At 58.1% G+C, this 20,683-nt stretch overlaps 2 protein-coding genes and 1 pseudogene across 2 annotated transcripts; all 3 read left to right on the top strand.

The window, feature by feature from the left end:
• The first annotated feature begins 10,439 nt into the window (after positions 1-10,439).
• LOC104635001 (C-C motif chemokine 4-like) lies at positions 10,440-11,568 on the top strand. The gene is made up of 3 exons (XM_010301674.2): positions 10,440-10,551; positions 10,745-10,859; positions 11,024-11,568. The coding sequence occupies exons 1-3, from the start codon at positions 10,473-10,475 to the stop codon at positions 11,127-11,129; spliced, it is 300 nt and encodes a 99-aa protein (XP_010299976.1). The 5' UTR covers positions 10,440-10,472; the 3' UTR covers positions 11,130-11,568.
• A 132-nt stretch (positions 11,569-11,700) lies between these two features.
• LOC104635002 (C-C motif chemokine 3) lies at positions 11,701-13,761 on the top strand. The gene is made up of 3 exons (XM_010301675.2): positions 11,701-12,560; positions 12,989-13,106; positions 13,505-13,761. The coding sequence occupies exons 1-3, from the start codon at positions 12,488-12,490 to the stop codon at positions 13,602-13,604; spliced, it is 291 nt and encodes a 96-aa protein (XP_010299977.1). The 5' UTR covers positions 11,701-12,487; the 3' UTR covers positions 13,605-13,761.
• A 1,815-nt stretch (positions 13,762-15,576) lies between these two features.
• Positions 15,577-18,054, top strand: LOC142604587 (E3 ubiquitin-protein ligase PHF7-like; annotated as a pseudogene).
• Positions 18,055-20,683: the final 2,629 nt, after the last annotated feature.

The raw sequence follows: 20,683 nt of genomic DNA, 5'->3' as shown, positions 1-20,683 counted from the left end.
TCAGAGGTGCTACAAATTGCACACCAGGGCCCTTCAGGTATGCAGAGTTGGGGTGCAGCAAAGGGAAAAATGGGTCTTTGCAACCCAAAATAGCTCATGGGAGGACAAGGAAGGGGAATAGCAGAAGCCAAGCTCTGTTGTGCATGGGGATTAATCTGCTGCCCAGCTTATAAACATTATTCCCCAGATACCCATCTAAGCACCAAAATACCTGCCTGGCACCTGGGAGTCACTGTGTCTCCAGGAGATAACACAGGGAATGAAATGTTCTCCCCTTCCCCAGGATTTCTGGGCCTGAAAGACAGATCTGGTGACACCAAAAACATCTCCAAACTTGATTGAATTTTGCCCAGTTGCTCATGAAAGTAAATAAGAAGGGAGGAAATCTGAAGGTTTAGGTTTTGCATTGGCAGAGAGACATGCTCTGCAATCACTTCTCTTTCAGCTGGCCTTCAGGGATGCTGGAAATACCCTGAAATCTAAGCAGTCCCCACTGAAGGGTTTCCTTTCAGCCCCCCAAAAGTTACCATTTAACTAAATCCAAAATAAAATGCTTTGATTAGAGCTCAAGACAGAAGCGTTTCTTTTTTTAAAACCTTCCTATTAACAAAAAACCCCAAAGACCATGGGGGGGTGAAAGTTGCCCACTGAGTTTCAGGGAGAACAGTGATGAAGCAACATCAGGGATGGATGCGGTACCCAGTCAGGCACCATCTCCCTGAGGGAGATCAAGGAGGGGGTCTGTAAGCAAAATCCTCTTTGCCACATTATGCTTTTTGCTAAATTTCAATTAGTTTTTGGCTGGAAAGTTTAAAAAAAAAGACCCAGGTCTTATCACACCCATCCATCTTCCCCCAGTGGGGTCAGTGACCCTCTGCAGGCAGAGCCCCGCTCACACTGCCAGCAAACCTGGCTGCGGCTCCTGGCCGAAAATAGTGGGGAGGGTGCTGACACCCGCTTCACAACTTCTCCTGACCTCAGTTCCTTTTTTTTTCCTCTTGATATGATTTTTTTCCTGGCTCATTTCAAGCCTGAGTTCCCCAGACGCTCCCTGACATCTGCTAATACGCCTGAAATCGGAGCCTGAAGGGCCTGGGAGGCTTTGAAACCACAAGTGATGTTATTTTCAGGCCATGATGTGATCAGGAGGGGTTTTCCCCACCCTGGGCTTTATGCCTTGCAGTGGGATGCTCACAGCAGCCCTGGGGGATCTGGGGCATCATCCAGGTGAGTCTTCCACTGGCTTTTTTGTACCAGGACAGCGCGGCCCCATCACGGGCTGTAGCTTGGAATCGGCAGGAGCCTCTCCAAACCATGACGCATGTAGCCAATGAACTTGCATTTCCCAGCAGGAGAGAAGCTCCTGAAAGAGGGGTTGTGGGTGAAACCCAGATTGCCCCAAATAGCAGGGCTGTCCCATCCCAGAGGGGACCAGCAGACGGGTCTCTCCATGCCTCAGGAGCCAGGGACGCAGCTGCAGCGGGGAACATGAGGAGGCATCGGCAGCCGGCACATCTCACCGTGCCCAGCCCACAGCCCTGCCACCTTCTCCGCTTGCCTTCCCATCCTGCTAATTTCAATCACGGAAAACTCCATCTGGGTAAAATAGAAAGCCAGCATTTTTTTTTTTTCTTTTTCTTTTTTTTTTTTTGTGCATATTGAGTGTGTAGTGGATGTAAACTGCGTTATCTGGATGGCTTGCTGGCTTAGCACAGCCTCCGTTTTACCATACTAATGACTTTTTACACTCCAGGTAAAATCAGAACAAGACAAGAAGGTTTTAGAAAGCTCGTTCTGACAAATTCCTCACTGTAATTACTGGAGCAGAAAGAACTCATCAGCAGTACATGCCGTTGCTCCGGGCGCTAAAAGTCTCGAGTGGTGAATGGCCCAGATATGGAAACTGCAGCCACCGCCGCATCGCCACACGGCACAGGGCCCGGCAGGTCTCCACGCCGAGGCAGCGAGCGGAGCCCATCACGGCTTCCCCTGCCGATGGGCTCCTCACCAGACGAGGAGCAATTTTATACAAGAGTGATCTGGCATAATCCCCATCCTCCTGGGGCCAGGGACTGCCGCGGGGTGACAGCACTGCTGCAGGGTGTGCAGAGGTGTCGGGTCCCATGCCGGCTGGGCTCGGCTTTGCTGGTGACTAAAGACACCAGGCTGGGCTTTGGGAGGCTGGTTTTATTTCCCAGGTACCCCTTTGGGATGGAGGGTGGGGACCCCCGTGCCCGCTCCCAGCCCAAGTGGCTCCCACTGCTTGCTCAGGCTCCAGCTCTGCCCCAGCTGCTGGGAGAGTAAAGCCACCAGGATATCCCCAGCTGCAAGATGACGTGGCACCATGGCTGACCGGCTGACTGGCATGGGCTGTAGGGACCAGTGCTGGGATGGAGAGAGGGGACGAGGCAGTGTGAGGGGTCCCTGGCACTACCCCAACCCCAGCCCCCAGCCCTGCATCCTTACCTCCGAGACCCAGTGCAGACAGAATACCTGGATCCAGACTCCCTCATGGTTGCACCCACAAAGCGCTTCGCTTGCACAAGCAACAGTTTGGCTATGAAGGGGCTGGGAAGAGCTTTTGAGGTTTTGGGGGGCTGCAAACGTGCTGCAAATGCTCCTGTCCCGCATCCCCCAGGTGCTGCCTACATCTGGCCCAGCAGGCAGGGAAAATCCATCACGGCTTAGCTTTTACTGCCCTCTCCAGTCCCCCTCCAGCTAAGGCAGCTACCAGAGAGGGAAATGACTTCAAAGCATGAGAGAGGGGGTCGCAAAGCCCAGGGCTGAGCTGTGGTGGGACCCTCCCAGCTCTTTCCCCAGGCAAGGTGAGCCCTCCCCATCCTCGACCCTCCTCAGTGCCCACCCCCTTACCGGGGACCGTGGTGGCCCGGGACAAGCCTCCCACGAAGGGTAGGAGCTGTGTGGTTGGGCTGGGGGCTGCTGAGATGTCCCCTGACACAGGAGACATGGGGACATGGTCTAGGAGGGGACCACTGTGGCACACGGAGTGTCCATCTCCTCCTGCCACCCCCCCAGCCATTGCTGTCACCTAAAAGGATTAGTCATTAGGGATTAATAGTGGATTAGACACTCAGGCGCATATGGCTTAGACACTGAGGGCAAAGCATCAGCACGCAGCCGAGCAGCACGGGCAGGGGAGGGGCAGCTTGGGGGGGCAGCTTGGGGGGGCAGGCAGGCACCTTTCTGCCCCTCTGCCTGCAGCCAAGAGGCAGGGGGGTTCAGAGTCACCAGGGCAGGAGGGGCCTTTCAGGGCTGGAGGAGGGCGACCATGGATCGAAAGCTAGGTCCCCAGGGCAGGGGGGAGAAGTTGCCTCCAGCATCCCCTCCCAGGGCCAGGTCCTGTGCCCTGGCCCCACACAGCACCCCAGACTGAGCAGCCCCCAGCAGCACTGCACTACCTGAAAGCTTCCCCCAGCTCAGCCCTTGTGCATCCCCTGGGAAATCTCAGATCCTGACCCACTCTCTGCAGAATCTCCCCAGCTCTGTTTGCCACCCTTGGCAGCCAATTCATTGGAATGGGGGCGAGGAGGGGGGGGCACAGTGCTGGGGCAAAGATGCTCTGTTTGGAGCATCCTGAATCTACTAAAAGATTTTTTTGCAGATTTTTGTTGAATGACTGTTTTGGAGATGCAACGCCCGGGTCATGCACAAGTTATCCCTCCCCTCTCCCACCCAGCCCGGCAGCAGGGGGCTCAGAAAGCAGAGCCTTTTCTTTGGGGCCCCTGTACCCCAATCTTGGCAACAAGCCCAGCTGCAGTGCTGTGACCCCCGCCACTGCCACAAGCCCCCATGCACCCAAAGAGCAGGGCTGGAGCAAACACAGAGGATGGATCCCTTTGCTCTTAATCTCTCTCTATCTGCTAATTAAATATTGATGGTAGTTAAATATTCATAGAACATTTTGGCTCAGAGTTTTTATCTGTCTTCAGGCATATGTGAGGTCTTTGATGTGTTATTTTTCTGGTCACCCAAGGTCCCAGAAGCCTCCAGACTTGTCAACACTCTTTTGAGGTTCCCGCCCCACCCCCCACCCCCCCATGTGGCTGGTAGAGGGTTTCAGTTCTTTCATTCCCAGCTTCTTTTGCCTCTGTATTCTCTTTCCTATTTTTTTTTCCCCAGTGTGGGGAAAAAAATCTCATCTCCTCCAGAGGAATGCCAGCCCCAGGAGGGCTGTTCTCCATCCCCTGCACACCACAGGGAGGAGGATGGCCAGTGGCAATGATGGCAGTGCCATGGGATATGGGAATGGGACGGATCCCCCTCCACCTTCCTCTTCCAGGCTCCTGGATTTCTCCCCAGGTGATTCCTGTGGGGCTCCAAAGGAGAAGGACCTGAGGCCATGGGGCTGGCTGAGCCCTGCTGCTCTCGGTGCATCTCCACCAGCCAGGAGAAGCCCCTGCGGGTCCCTGCGGGGGGGGGGGGGGGAGGGCCGGGCCCCGGGAGCACCCAGGCAGCACCCCAGACTGGGGACCCGATGGAGAAGGAGCACCGTGGCCCGGCGTGGTGGGACGGCACCAGCGGCCGTTCCTTGGGCAGCACTGACATCTTGTGCCAAACGGAGGAAAAACATCAGCCAAGGCTTGGAGGGATGCAGAAACCACTCCGCTGATGCTGCACCCCAGGCCAACACCCCAAACCCTGCTCTTTCCCCCCATGCCCAGCGCAGCAGAGCCAGGGCAGCCATCCGGCGGGACTAACGGGCTCCCATGGGCCGGCACCTCACCCAGCTCATAGTCCGGCCACTGCCCCGGGGCACCAAAACTGGCAAGGGCCAGCAGGACCCAGCCCTCACCCCAGCCCCACACACCCCGTGCTCATCTCCATCGCCGGTGCCGCATCCAACGCACCAGCTTCTCACCTTTCATTTTCCCCACAGCAAACTCGGTGGGATGGTGGGGAGGAAAGCTTTTCCCATGGCTGATATATATACAGGAAATATATACAAAACATTTTAGGGAAATTGCCAAAAGCTACTCACGTCAAGGGAAAAGGGCATCCATGCCAGGGCTACTGCACAGCCACACTGGTTCTCGCTCCCCAGGCTCAGAGCAGTGAAAAGACGCACAAGGAAAATACCCCAGGGTGGTCTCGAGGGAAATTAATTCATCTTCTGCTAGGTGTCTTTTCCTCCCTGGGCAGGTGGTTTCAGAAAATACATGTGAAAACTAACAGTCACTAATGCCACAACAGCAGATTGTAGCTGCCGATAGCTGCAGCCTGGGGTTTTTACACCACGGGGATGTGGGACCAGGTTGCAGGGGGATTCAGTGTGGTGCACCATGTCCTGGTGATGCTGAGCCCCATTGTCTATCACTTCCTTCCCTCATCCCACGGGTGCTGCCCAGCCTTGGGTCTTGTGCCTGGAGAAAATCCAGAGAGCCCAGCAAGTCCCTAGTGTAAATTTTTTTTTATTATTTTTGACCACAGCTCCTGGGTGCAGAGGATTTTATGAGCATCTCACTTGCTCTTTTGGGGTTTCATCTTTTTTTTCCACCATTAAATGCTGCTTCTTGCCTTTCAGGTTGCTGGGAAATCATGAGGCATGTACAACCTGCAGAAATCGGGGTGCAGATGAGGCAGATAGTGCTTTGGGTTTATTTTAGTTTTAAACTCTGGGTTTTCAAAGGCCAAGGCTGGGGAGTGGGGGGAAGGGATCACTCAACTCGACCAGCCCTGATCGTAATCTCAAGCAGAGGAGTTTGTGTGAAATTAGCTTTTCAGCCAGGGCCAGTCCCCGTGTGGAGGCAGCCAGGATGCGGGGGACCAAAGGACACGGAAATGAGTCAGGCAGCACACAGCGGGGGACGCCAGGGAAGGTGGAGAGTTCAGCCCAGGACTGCTGAGAGAGGATGAAATGCTGGGGGACGAGCTGCCTGAACGGCACAACACGGGTACCACAAAGTCCCTTCCCCCAGGTGATGCAGAGGGACCATCATCCTGGAGGAAAGCTTTTCACCTTTGGGATCAGCTCTGCCACAGGCATCTTGAGCCCCCCACCCACCGCTCTGGGTTGAAAACCTTTCCCTCTGGGGCTGCTTTCCCCTTTATAGGGCCAGTGCGACGTAGGACAACCCACATCCCACTGCCTGGCACCGGCAGCCAGGATAAAGGGGGCTGCCCCAGCACAGCCACCAGCCAGGAGCAGGGCACGGACTCCAAAATCAAGAGAGGGCTCCAAAACTCCACAGATCTACATGAAAGCCACACGATGCCATTCATTTTGCTGGACTCTTGGTTCCTGCAGCTGGGGAGCATCGCTGCCAGCCTTTCCTCATGGCTGGGTTAGGCAGACGAGGGCGAGACAGGCCGGTCCATATCCGGCGATACGTCTGCAGCTTCTTCCAGCTGCAGCATGTTCACCATCACTCCCTCATGATTAACATGTCTGAAATCGAGTCTGGACCATGACTTGGTGAATTCTCCCCTGGACAAGGATGGTGGCATCTGTTCTGTCTTATTTCTCTATGTTTGCATTTTCTGACAGCAGGAGATAGGCCCATCCCCGCAGCTTCAGGGCAGCCTCAGAGGTGCACAACCCACTCTCACCCTGATGACCAGCTTTGTGGGTGAGATGCAGATCTCCAACGGATTTTCCAGCCTTGGACAAAAAAAAAAAAGACCTCTGCTGCTTTTTGGGGAAGGTGATGGTTCCACAGGGGTGTGGGTGACGGGGGCGGGGACTATGAGCCATCTCTTCCTGGGGACAGGCGAAGGTGGACCCATCTCAATATAAACCATCTCTGCAAGTAACTGGGGAAATCCCAGGTGGCCGGGGCTGGCCAAGGACCTTAAAAAAGGAAACAGCACATGCGCAGTGTGCATTTAGTGGTTATCTCACCATCAGTCCCAGCAAGGTAGTAGAAAAGCTGATCTGACAGAGATTTAAAAGGGAGAAGAATAAATCAAACAAATCCTTTATAGAAAACAGACCTGACCTGGCAAAGCTGTTTTGATCATGTTCATGACTTTGGCTGCCTCAGCTGCAGCAGTTGTCCTGTCCTGCAGGCACTGCACTTAGATCTTTCTCCCCCCAGGGTTATCAATCAGCTGAAAGGAGAAGTGCCACAGCATCAATAAAGCATCTGCAAACACGGCTGGAAAAGTAACTCTCACCCAGGGGCGAGTGGCATTTCCAGGGGAACTGTGCTGCCGAGCGGGTGTCCTAGCATGCCCGGCAGTGCCCGTCCTGCCCCAGCAGCTCTCTCCAGCAGCCCCAGCAATGCAGCGCTCCGTGAGCGCTGGTTCTGAGCATGGAAGGTGATTATGCACCGACACACTCCCACGGGGGCAGTGATTTCCCCAGGAGCTGCTTGCGCCTTCTGTTCAGGGATGCAGAGAAGCCGTGGAGAGCAATACCCACACAGAACCAGTGGGATGGGGACATCCTCAAACCCCCCCCCCCCAGCAGTGGGAGATTTGGAGCCCCTGCAGATTTTTCAGAGGGGACAATGAGAGCTCAGGCCCCAACAGGTTCCCAAACACCCTTGCCAGCCCCCAGATTTGCCACCTTCCCCTGCGCCTCTTGGCAGCAGGATCTGTCCCATATGTTTTGCAAGCACCAACAATTCTCACCTCCTCCGTGGAGCTCAGCTGTTCTCCCCCACCCCACCCCTGGATGCTCCCACCACACCAGGGGTGGTGGGAGGGATGTGGGGATGAGGCAGCATTTCCTGGGATCCCACCTGTACTGCCTGCATTTCCCAGAGGGATTTCCCCAGCCGTGGGATTTCCCAGCGAGCAAGGGTGATAAAAGTCAGGGCTGGCAGAGCCCCAGGACCCCACACCACACTCTGCTGGGAGAGAGGACAGGCAGAGATGGAGGCTGGTGGCCTGTCCCCAGCGTCTCTGCTCCTTGCCATGATCCGCAGACAAGCCCAGAGCCAGAGCTGCAAGTGCCAGCGAGGAGCCCCCTCATGAAACACAGGAATACAGGGAGGAAAAGGATGGTTTTCAGCCCAGACCACATGTAGGACTGGGGGACCGGCAGGGCTACCCCAGAGCAGAGACTGGATCCGCTCATCACAGCAGTGGGTCTGCTCTCTCCAGATCTCTCTGGAGAAGGAGACTCCACAACCTCTCTGGGCAGCCCGTCCCAGTGCTCGGTCACCCTCGCAGTGAAGAAGTTTTTCCTCACATTCAGATGGAGCTTCCCATGTTGCGGTTTGTGCCCATTGCTCCCTGTCCTGTCACTGGGCACCACTGAGAAGAGTCTGGCCCCTTCCTCTAGACATCCACCCTTTAGATATTTATAAGCATTAATAAGATTCCCTCTCAGTCTTCTCTTGTCCAGACTAAACAGACCCAGCTCTCTCAGCCTTTCCTCATACAAGAGATACTCCAGTCGCCTCATCATCCTTACAGCCCTCCGCTGGACTCTCCCCAGTAGTTCCCTGTCTGTCTTGAACGGGGGTGTCCAGAACTGGACACAATATTCCAGATGTGGCCTCACCAGAGCAGTGTAGAGGGGGGAGGAGAACCTCCCTCGACCTGCTGGCCACGCTCTTCTTAATGGACCCCAGGACAGCATTGGCCTTCTTGGCCACGAGGGCACACTGCTGGTCATGGAGAGCTTGTTGTCCACCAGGACTCCCAGGTCCTTCTCCACAGCGCTGCTTCCCAGTAGGTCAACACCTAACTTATACTGGTGCTTGGGGTTACTCCTCACTGGGTGCAGGACTCTACACTTGCCCTTACTGAATTTCAGGATGTTCCTCCTGAGATGCAGGTGAGTCTCGGCGACCCAGAGGTGCTCAGGGGCTGCCAGCTCCAGGGGCACAACTAGGGCTGAAAATCCCCCGTGCTCCAAAATCCCCCCATCCACAGGAGCCGCTCACCCCCATGGGGCCAACACCAGCGCGGGGGCTTGTGACGGAGGGATACTGCAGGTGCCAAAGAACGTCATCCCAGAATTCCCTGGCCTGATGTATCCCATCATTTTGCATGGGAGTCTTTAGAAGGGGCCTTTCCCAGTGCAATAAACCCTCTTTTTTTTTTTTTTTCCTGGTGTTTCTGTTTCATTTTCTTATTGCAGAGAATATTTTCTACCCTTAGGAGGCCACATTTAGCCCAGCTGGACCAGGAGGTCATCGGTGCGTGGGAGTAAGAAGGGGGATAAGAGGGAAAAGATGGATCCAGGGAGGGAAAGGCAAGCCAGGCAGCTGTGCTGGACCAGGACCAGGGTCATCCAGTTTCCTCTGCTCCCTGGGGTTTCCTTGAGGAGAGATTAAATGGGAGTTGGGGTGATGATGTGAAGGTGCTCTGCTCCACCAGCAGAGCACAGAAACATGAACCCCCCCCCCCCCGTCCACACCTGCCAGCCCTGGGGCATCACCCAGCCCCACTTGCTGCACCTCACTGTTACCAGCACATGCTCCCCAAAAAATTGAGGCTGATTTCTGGGAAATAGCTTTGGAGAAGAGCAAATGGAGGGACACGTGCATCGTGGAGGTGGCCCTTGTTCCCGTCAGGGCAGGTCTCTGCCTGGACCAGCACCCCATGCCCTCCCCAGCCAGGTCTCCGTGACAGGGCTGCACTGCAGCCAAGGGTGGCCAAAATGCTGGCAGGGTGCCATCAGTGGCCCCAGTCCTGCAGGAGGTGGCTGCTGGCACAGTTGGCCTGATGGGGATGTGCGTTTGCATCTCCCCGCTGCATCCCACCAACCGCCAGCTGCCGGCAGCTGGGATGCGTCCCCGGAATTTGCGGGGGCTTGGGGGAGAGGGGGCTTTTTGGACAGCTGCGGATAGTTGGGAAAGCCCCAAATTGATCTCTGCCTTTCCCAGCTCAGCACGGCCAAGAACATGAGGTGTTGCTTCAGTGCTGGGGGACGGAAGTGGAGCCACCCGGTTGGCCTCTCCTGACCCTGACGGGCCCCATCACTCCCCAAACAAGCACAGAGCTGTGTACATGCCTGGTGCAACCAGACAGAAGTTGTTTATGACTTTTTTTAGGAGGAAAGGGGGTATTTGGCCATTTGTCATCTGGGCCAGGATGCAAAGCGATAGGATGCAAATCTTTTCAGTGCAAGGTGCTGAGCCTGGCTGTGGTCTCATCCAAGGGAGATCCCCAGACTCTCTCACCTGCCCTGGGGCTCCTGCCCTGGGGTACACAGCCTGCCTGGGGGATTGGGTGCGGAGCCAAACTTTGGGAGCAACCTGGCCACCAGCCCTAACGCTGGAGGCAGGAGCTCGGGAAAAATCCTAAGCCCATCAGAGGCCAAAAGCACAGTCCAGGTGCACATTTTTCCCTTCCTGGGGCTGTGCGGGGAGGGGATGAGTATTGCTCACCATCTGTGCTTTGGGACATGGCAGGGGACCAGGTCCACCTCCTGTTCGAACAACCACTGACCCTGGGGGAAGCCCCGCTGCTCTCCCATAAAAGCAGCGCAGCAGCCCTGACCCTGGCAAACTGCAGCTCTGCCCTGGTGCTGCAGAGCAGCCCTCCCAGAGCCCGGCATGGCGATGGCAACCAGGCTGGTCTGCGCCCTCCTTCTCCTCCTCCTCGCCGCACTGTGCCGCCAGAGCCTGGCCCAGAGTAAGCACTGCTGCCCGCTCTGTCCCCGTGGGCTGGGGGCTGGGGACAGCCCCCAGGGCTGTGGGGATGGGTTTGCTTCGTGCTTGGGGCGCAGGGGGACTCCCCACAAAGAGCCGCCATTCCCGCGGCAGGAGGGCTGAGATGGGATGTGGGGGTCTCCAGGCTAAGCCAAGCTTGCGCTGTCCCCCCCCAGGAGCCCCAGCTGTGCCGGACAAGTGCTGCTTCAACTTCCAGATGAAAAGGATCAAGAGAGACAACATCGTCGACTGCTACCTCACCAGCCCCGAGTGCCCGCACCAGGCTGTGATGTGAGTACCCTAAACCCAGCCCTGGGGGTAAAGCTCCTCTAGAGCCTGCCAGACACCATGCCTTGCTTTCGTGGGTCCAATCCTGATGCTCCGAGCCCCTCGGAAACTCAGTGCCAGGGTTCCCGGACCATCGCCCTCCTAACCCCGTCTTTTCTCTGCCTCAGCTTCAGACTGAAGAGCGGGAAGGAGATCTGCACCCAGGCGAGCAAGGCCTGGGTGAAGAGGTACCAGCAGCGTTTTCAAGTCAGCTCCTTCTCCATCCCCAGCTAGTGGGGCAGCCAGAGGCAGCACGGGGAGTCCCCTCCACAGCGAACACGATACCGCAACGATGACCCCTTTGTAGACACAGCTGAAGGGACACCGCGTTTAGATATAGCAGCTCATCAGAGACATCCTCCCCATCACTCTGTGATGATCCTCACCACCTCCCTGAAGGCAAAGGGCCTTTGCCAGCCCCGGCATCCCACTGGGATGGGGTGTGCCAACCCCGTGGGGTGCTGGGGTCCATGCTTGCTGCCCGCACCCATGCTCTCAGCCCTGCTTTGCATGCAGGCAGCTGCCTGTACCCCTCGCAGGCAGCAGCAGCAGCATGTCAGTGAGGCTGCGCTCACCGGCCTGGCAGCAGCAGAGGGGTTAACGGGGAGCAGGTCTGTGGTTATTTTTTGTACAAGACACTGAATAGAATTAAACATGATCTCACATATGCAAACATCTGGCTGTGCAAGTGTCTTGAGTGTGGGCAGATCCTACTGCTGGCTTTCCTACCTGGATGTTAAACCACATCTGTAAGTGCTGGGGTCAGTAAGGAGCTGGGAAGAGCCGAAGCCCCAACCATGTCTCTGCGAGGGGGTCTGGGGTGTGCATGGGGCCAAAACACATCCATATGGGCTTTGGGGAAGGCGTCGGTGAGAGGGGCAAGAAGCAGGCACAGCCCATGAGGGGGGGACTTCCCATGCTCCTTGTCAGCCATCCTAATGAGTGGAGACCCCTGACCCAAATCCCATCAGAGCTGTCCCTCGGGGACGTCTGGTCAGGTCCCACTGACAGCCCACGCTCCTGGGATGCCACGAGATGTGATGGGCACTGCCACTGTGACAGGCACTGTGATGGGCACAGCCACTGCGATGGGCAGCCAGCCATGAGTCTCAGGATGGGCTGGGGTGAGCCTGGCCACCTCCAGGCCACTCACCTAGGCGCAAAATTGCAAAAGAGGCATCGCAGCTGAGCTGACAATGGGTGGTTTTTGAAAATAAACTTGCACAGGGCTTTGGCAAGCGCAAGCATCATCCTGTGTGGTTTGCTGGCGGCAACAACCAAACCCAAAATAGACTGTCGGCCCCAGTGCATCACCAGTGGCGCAGAGCTGCCGGCTGCTCGCCACACTTTCCAGCAGCCCTCGTGTACCACAGGGGCCAGAGGGGCCAGGAGAAGGAATTTCCATTCATCAGTTGCCCTTTATCAACATCTCTGGGCGGTTCTTTCCCCAGGGAGAGTCCAGAGCTGTCATGGAAAGCCTGGCCAGGGGGTATATCATGCTGAGGTGTAGGGAGGAGAGACAGGTAGCTCTCGGTGGCCCCAAGTCAGCAAGAGCTGCCAACTGCTGGCGCTGACCGAGCCCTGAGTTGAACATGAAGGTCTTCTCCTTGGCCCTGCTCACCCTGCTGCTGATGGCTGTCTGGACTGGAAGCCAGGGCATGTCCTGTAAGTACTGACATTGAGCCTTTCCCCACAGCTGCCCCAGCACCATCCACAGCTCCTCCACTGATGGGGTTTTGGTAGGTTGGGGAGGGGGATGAGAGCTTCAACTCTTGCTACTGCCGTGGGTTTGGGGGGCTGAGGGGCATTGCCAGCTGCTTGAACACAGGACTGTTCTGGTCTTATTCAAAATGAGCAAAAATAGGCTTGGGGATGGCTTCAGCCCAAGCACCCCAGCTGGGGAGCTCAGTAATAACCTCCTGCAGGCAGGAAAACGGGGGGCTCCTATTCTGGGGCAAAGCAGCACCAATGGGCATGTGAGAGGGGACTCCTTGTAGCGGGAGGGAGCAGGAGAGTCCCCAGGGGAGCACCCACACCCCTTGGGGGAGCACCCAAGCTGTGGGAGAGCTCCAACTCCTCTTGTCTCCCTTCAGTCCGCAGCTCCTATGGCACATGCTGCTACAAAGAGATGTTTGTCTCCAAGAAAATCCCTGACAAGCTCATCAGGAGCTACCAGGAGACGCCTTCCCACTGCTCTCGCAAGGCCATGCGGTGAGTACCTCAGCCCCAACCAAGCCTTCCTTCCTGGCACCCCACTCCTCATCCTCACTCGCCCATGTTCCCTACCAGTTGTTCTGCCTTTGGGGATCCCCCAAAACAAGCCACCCCCAAAGGGTGCTGTGGATGGGGGTGCCCTGCCCTGGCTCTTCACATGCACCTCCTCCCTAAAGGATATTTGCTTTATCCCAAATAGCCCCAAAATCCCCTGTTTCAGTTGCCAGCTAGAAAAATGGGAAGGAAACCAGGGTTTCAGAGATTGCTACAAGTCACCACTTTTGAGGGAAGTGGGGGGCTGGATGCTGCAGGCATCCCCCGGCTGGTGGGGGAACTCCAGGGCACTGCCAGATCCTGCGCCCCCCCAGCTAATGCAGCCTCTCTCTCCCTGCCAGTGTGGAGCTGCTGAAGGGGAGGAAATTCTGCGTGGACCCGGAGGCAGAATGGTTCCAGCAGTACCTGCGGGAGAAGGAGTCATCCAGAACCTCCACCTGAAACTGCTTTCCATATAAGCTCTATTTATTTGCATCCCATAATTATCTGTATGTTCACATCTTGTTAAGTTATGGAGCCAGCTCTGTCCCCTCCCCTGCCGTCACCCCCTCCACACTACTGTACATCCCTCCAGGGTTTAATAAAACATCTCATACTGACCCGCAGCTGGAGTGAGACGATGTAAATCCTGCGGCATAAAACAGGGGTCACATCAGGGCTCAGCATCCCTGCGGGGACCCCGGAATAGTCCAGGAGCCCCTGGGAGGGCAAGGAAACCCAAAGGGACAAGGCTGATGCCCCCAGCTCCTCCCCAAGAGGAAACAGCTCCTGCCCAGGGGTGGGGTTTAGGGATTCCCTGAGCAGCTGCTCTCCTGGTGGGATGTGGACTGAGGCAGGGGTAAAGGCAGGCATAGGCTGGCAATGGGAGAAAGGTTGAGTTTGGGGGGTTGGGTTGTTTTTTTCCCCGATGGACCAAGGGGTTAAACAGGGATGTCTGCAGAAGGACAGGTGCCTGGAGGTTTAGCACTGTCCTTCAGCCCTGGCCAGGCCCCTGGAGATGGGAACCCATGGGGGTGACCCTGTTTGTGCCGGGGGGGCTCCAGGTCCCCAGGAATCACCTTGTCTCATAGGAAAAATCCTCCCGCAGCCCCTAGAGCCCATCCACCCACCACAGCAGCATTGGGGATGGCAAACAAATGAAAATGGATATACCAGGCCTGTCACTTGTGTCAATAATTTCCTTAAAAATCCTTAGAGACAAGAAGAAATTGAAAATGCAGGTGCTTTTGGGCAGGTTTCTGGTGAGCACAGGGAGGCTGGAGCAGCCTTCATCTGCCTGGTTCCCATGAGGGCTCTGACCACGGAGCTACAGAGCTAACTCTGTGTCCCCACTGTGACCAGCGGAGCAGGGTGAGAACAAGTGGTGTTTGTGGCAAAACTGGGGATAAGTTGGGATTTGACACGTGGCAGTGGTTTTCTGCCAGCAATAGTGGCCATGGATGGAGGTGTCCATGCCATGGCACCTGAGCTGGGCTGGGCTGTCTGTCCGCAGAGCAGCTTCAATGCACCCCGACACAGTGATGCTGCTGGGGCTGTTGCAAAGCAAATCCCTGCCTGGAGCTTGCTGGCCTTGCTTCACGGCTGCCCGCTTGGGATTGCCATGGGGCTCTGGCCACGGAGCTTCGTGCCTCAGCCTGGCTCATGGCCGGTGGGGTCCTTGCAGCAGGCGAAGGGTCGGTGTTGTGGGGGTTTGTGCTCCGGCCGGTCCCCACCGGGCACCCAAATGGAATCTAAAACTCAAACCCCCATGGCCGGTGCTTCGCCTGCTGTGGTTTGCTTGTCGTGTCCAGCTCAGCAAAACCGGGTGACCCTGACGTAACGGATAGTAATCCAAGGGCCGTATCACGGCGCCAACAGGAGGGTCAGGGCCACCGTGGAGGCTCTTGTCCTCAGGAACATCAGCAAACGCGCGTGTGAAATTCCAACTTTTATTAGCGAGGATCGGCAGGATCCTGGGAAGGGGGCTGGGAGGGCAGCGCGGTGTTGGGGTGTCCTTTGAGGATCCTGGCCTCTTCATGCTCAGCCAAAGTGCCAGGAGCCGGGGTGCTGTGTGAGGGTCCCTGCGCTGGGGGAGCTGGAGTCTGGGCCGACTGCAGCAGTGGGCACTGCAAGAGCCAGGGAAACGATGAGCACAACCAGCCCATGCCACGTTCCCTCCCTTCCCCGATCGCAGCCCTGCGCCTGTCTCCAGGTCCCGGATACAGAGAAGATGGTGATGACCTGGCGTGGGGATGTTTGTGACACGGCTCCGCACATGCAAGACTGCGTTTGTGATGGCGCGTGCATGCGGTGCCGTGTCACAAACACCCCGGGCTGCATAACTACCCCCGTGCAACCGCCCCCCGCTCAGTGGTGCTTTTGCCACAGACGCTGGAGGATCAGGACGGTCTGTGACCGCACCGACGTCCCCACGCCAAGTCATCTCCTTCACTGCAGCCACTTGTAGTGATGGAGCTGAGGTCACAGCGCCGCAAGATGGGGGAGTCCCCCGCCGCACAGTGTCCCACAGCGCCGCCGGAGGAGCAGGCAGGACCCTCGGGTGTGCCTCCCCCACGGAAAAGGAAGCGTCAGATCCCCAAGGAGGAAGGTAGGCGCAGAAAATCCCTCCGGGCACCTGCCAGAGGGCATTTTGGCCGGTGCCCGGCTGGGCAAGCAGAGGCCCCTGAGCCGTGGCAAGGTGCTCCAGCCTCTCCCCGATCCTGTTCCCGGCATTACCCCAACTGCCACCCCGGTGTGGTGCTGAGGGTGACGGTGCCACTGTCCCCCAGCAGTGTGCGGGCTCTGCCGACGGGGAGACTGTGACCCCGAGATCTTCGGGCAGCTGTGCCGTCAGGATGGGCTCCTCATCCATGAGAACTGCCTGGTGAGTCCCCGGGGCTCCACAGTCCCCAGTCCCCAAACAACCCTGGTCCCCAGCCCTGCACCGCCAGCAGCCCCTGCCACGCGCCCTCTGTTCCCCACTTGCAGTACCACGCCAGCGGACCTGGACGCAGAGAGGGGCCGATGAAGAGGGCTTCTACGGCTTCCTCTTCCCCGACATCCGGCAGGAGCTGAAGCGGGTGGCACAAAAAGGTGAGGCTGGGGATACGTGTCCCCACCGTGGTCCCCGCGCCCCGTCTCCGGTGTGCTGCACAGGGCAGCAGGCCCCCAGGGATCCTCTGACAGCCGGCTGCAAGCCAGCCCTGCCCCAGCTCCTCCTTCATCCACAAAGCCCCATTGCTGCAGAAATGGGGGACTTGGAGAGGATCGGCGGCATTAGTAGGGGCTCGGTGTCACCAGCCAGGCAGCCCACCAAAATGGGGCGGGCTGTGCTGGGTGAGGGCAAACCAGGATCCCCAGGGGCTGGGTCTGTGGCACTGACACTGCCCACCTCTTTGTCATCCCCAGAGGGTGCTGCATCTGCCGCCTGCAGGGTGCCTCGGTCACCTGCAAGGGCCGGCGCTGCCCCCGAAACATTCCACTTCCCCTGCGGAAGAGAGCGAGGCTGCATCTCCCAGTTCTTCGGGGAGTTCAAGTGAGTGTAGTCGCCCCGTGGTGCTGATGCCGGGGCTGGGGCAAAGGAGGGCTGGGCTGAACTTTCATTTCCGTCCCACAGGTCCTTCTGCTGGAAGCACCGCCCGGGTGCAGCGGGTGCGGGCGGTGCAGCAGGACCAGACCGCCTGCCTCGTGTGCCTGGAGGCGGTGGCGGGGCGACCCACCTACGACACCCTGGTCTGCCCCGCCTGTGCCAGCGCTTGGTTCCACCGCGCTGCATCCAGGTAGGCGCAATCTGCCCCGGACCCTGACGTCATCACCCAGCTCAGGTGGGGGGACCAGGACCACCCCACCCCGATGCTGACGCTGATGCCACCTGTAACCTAGGGCCAGGCGCTGCGGTCTGCCCTGCACCATTTCTGCTGCCCTCTGTGCCGGGACATGGCGACCTTCCAGGGCGGAGATGTTCCCCTGGGCATCAAAATCCCCAACAGGTCGGTATGCTCCCCGCTGCCTTGCGCACTCCCGCTCCGCAATGCCCCAGCTGGTCCCCTCCTGCCTCCCGGGGTGCCGGCGGGGTGATCCCTGATGCTCTTGTACTGAGCGCTCCCCGCTTCCCGCAGGGATGCTGCCTGGGAGGAGGATGGAGCCTTTGCAGACCATTATGAGCGGCACGGCTCCTGCGATGCTGGCCTGTGCCTGTGCCCGGCAGGACGGGAGCAGGCGGAGGAGAATGGGTGAGTGCTGATCATCCGGTTCCCCAAAAGCCCCAGCGAGGCGACGATGCCTTCGTCTCCTCCTTTGGGCAGGGATGGAGGTCCCCTGGGATGCTGAGCCAGCCACGGTGCATGGTGCGTGCTGGCAGCTCAGCCTGGGCTGTCAGCAAGGGAGCAGGGTGGAGGTGGGCTCAGCGCAGCCTTGGGCTGGGCACCCCACAGCTCGGGGGCCTTTGGTGACAGCGGGTTCCGTTGCTCCCCCAGGCCCTGGAGACTCCTGCTCTGCAGCTCCTGCGGCTCCCGCGGAACACACCAGCTCTGTTCTGCCGTGGGAGAAGATGCCAACACCTGGGAGTGTGCTGACTGCAGCGACACGGGCACTGGTGAGTGGTGCAGCTGGTGGACAGGGTCCCAAGGGCCACGTGGCCACCAGAGACAGCTGGGACCTGGGACAGGCGCAGCGCTGTGATCCGGGAAGGGAGGGAACGTGGCATGGGCTGGTTGTGCTCATCCTTTCCCTGGCTCTTGCAGTGCCCCTCATTGCAGTCGGAGCCCAGACTCCAGCTCCCCCAGCGCAGGGACCCTCACACAGCACCCCGGCTCCTCTGCCTGAGGAAGAAGAAACCAGAATCCTCAGAGGACACTCCAACACCCCGCTGCCCTCCCAGCCCCTGTCCCAGGATCCTGCCGATCCTCGCTAATAAAAGTTGGAACTTCACACATCTGTTTGCTGGTGTGCCTGAGCACAGCAGGGCAGGAGCCTCCACAGTGGCCCCAACCCTCCTGTTGGTACTGCAGGTGCTGCCAGGCCCTTCCCCAAATAGGAGCTGGCCCTGGCAGCCCCAGGTGAGATGCTGGTGTCACCTCATGGGGATGTGCTGGGTGGTGCCGGAGCTCAACCCGGGCTGGGCAGCAGCAAGCACCGCAGGAGCTGCCGTGGGGCCAAGGCCGCCCTGTGTGGAGTGGAACAGTGAACCCAGGGTGTAGGGAAGGCAAGGGGTCCCTGTGGGTCCCTTCTCCCATACTGGGGCTCCAGCAAGGACTGCAGAGACACCCAAAGGGGTGACAGCACAAAGGCTTTATTTAGGCATCAAAACTCCTGACGCTTCATTGACAGGCACATTGATATAGTTTAAATTATTTGGGTTTAAATTATTATTTTTATACAGTTTATATTTTCACTTTTCTTAGCCAAAAATATTGAGTTTAACTTAAAAATAGAATAAATGTTCCTGTTGAAGATGGCTGCAGTTCTTGCGAGCTTGGGGCTGGAAGACAAGCCTGCTGGGCATCGCACCGGGGCCATCGCAGGTGGCAGCAGGGAGGGGTCAGTTCTTTGGGGTCTGGAAGTGCTTCAGATGCGCCTGCACCCAGGGCGCCTGGGGGTCCGCACACAGCTCCTCCTTCTTCTTGCTGACCAGGCTGCCGGGAGAAAACCGGTGTTGAGGTGCACGGCCAGGTCAGCGGGATGTCTGCGATGGGTCCCACCAGCAGCACCCCGGGTGTCCCCATCCCCCTCCCAGCCACCCTCGAGGCACTGCCTCGGCCATCACACCCCAAGCCCCTGGCAGTGGTGGTGTGTTGGTTTTGCGTGGCAAGGTTTTGGTGTAGCGGGGGGGGCTACAGGGGTGGCTTCTGTGAGAAGCTGCTAGAAGCTACCCCTGTGTCTGATAGAGCCAATGCCAGCCGGCTCCAAGACGGACCCGCCGCTGGCCAAGGCCAAGCCAATCAGCGCCTCTGTGATAACATATTTAAGAAAGAGAAAAACAGTTAGAGAGCGCTTTTGCAGCCAGAGAGAGAGGAGTGAGAAGATGTAAGAACATCTGCAGACACCAAGGTCAGTGCAGAAGGAGGGGCAGGAGGTGCTCCAGGCGCCGGAGCAAGATCCCCCTGCAGCCCATGGTGAAGACCATGGTGAGGCAGGCTGTCCCCCTGCAGCCCATGGAGGGAGGATGAGGGGGTGTAGCGATTCCACCTGCAGCCCGTGGAGGACCCCACGCCGGAGCAGGTGGAGACACCTGAAGGAGGCTGTGGCCCCGTGGGAAGCCCGCGCTGGAGCAAGCTCCTGGCAGGACCTGTGGATCCGTGGAGAGACGAGCCCACGCCAGAGCACGTTTGCTGGCAGGACTTGTGACCCCGTGGGGGACCCACGCTGGAGCAGTTTGCTCCTGAAGGTCTGCACCCCGTGGAGGAGACTCACGTTGGAGAAGGTCGTGAAGGACTGTCTCCCGTGAGAGGGACCCCACGCTGGAGCAGGGGAACGATGAGTCCTCCCCCTGAGGATGAAGAGGCGGCAGAAACACCGCGTGATGAACTGACCGTAACCCCCACTCCCCGTCCCCCTGTGCCGCTGGCGGGGGGGGCGGAGGTTGAAGCCGGGAGTGAAGTTGAGCCCGGGAAGATGGGAGGGGTGGGGGGAGGTGTTTTTAAGATTTGGTTTTATTTCTCATTCCTCTACTCTGTTTTGCTTAGTAATAAATAAGATGAATTCCCTCTCTAAGTTCGGTCTGTTTTGCTCGTGATGATAATTAGAGAATGATCTCTCCCTGTCCTTATCTCGACCCGTAAGTTTTTTTTTTCATTGTACCTTTTCTCCCCTGTCTAATGAAAGAGGGGAGTGATAGAGCGGCTCTGGTGGGCACCTGGCCCTCAGCCAGGGTCAACCCACCACAGGTGGGTACTCACATCACCCCTGGCTGGGCACAGCTGCTGCTGGTGATGTAGACAGAGGCAACGAGGCCCCGTGGCACGGGGCGTTGCTGGTAGCTGAAGCAGCAGGTGGTGGGGACGCCATCTGTGAGGGCAGAAAGACACACAGCCCTGGTGAGACCCCAGGCTACAGCACAGCCTCTGGGTCCACTGGCACTTGGGATCCCCCAGGGATTTGCCATATCCCATCCCCTCTCCTTGTGTCCTGGGGCACCCAAGGAGACCCCTGGCCCCAGGTCTGAGTCCCAGCATTGGCAGTGGTCTGCTGCTCCCAGCCCTCCCCTCAGCAGCCAGGGTCCCCGCTGAAAGGGATGGGGCTTTCCAGCTGCCCCGGCAGCTCCCATGGAGCGAGGGCACATCCAGCCCCAAGGAAAACGCAGCGACGACGTGCTCACCAAGATGGGCCTCCGACAGGACGCAGGAGACTGTGAGGAGGAGAGCGATCAGGGCGGCTGTGGAAGCCTTCGTCCACAAAGCCCCATTTCTGCAGAAATGGGGGACTTGGAGAGGACTGGTGGCGTGATTATCAGGGGCCCGGTGTCACCAGCCAGGCAGCCCACCGACATGGGGCGGGCTGTGCTGGGTGAGGGCAAACCAGGATCCCCAGGGCTGGGTCTGTGG

This window comes from Balearica regulorum, chromosome 19, assembly GCF_011004875.1.
Source record: "Balearica regulorum gibbericeps isolate bBalReg1 chromosome 19, bBalReg1.pri, whole genome shotgun sequence".
NCBI classification, from domain to species: domain Eukaryota; kingdom Metazoa; phylum Chordata; class Aves; order Gruiformes; family Gruidae; genus Balearica; species Balearica regulorum.
The sequence above is the reverse complement of the archived record's forward strand: the minus strand, read 5'-3'. Positions and strand labels throughout refer to the sequence as shown.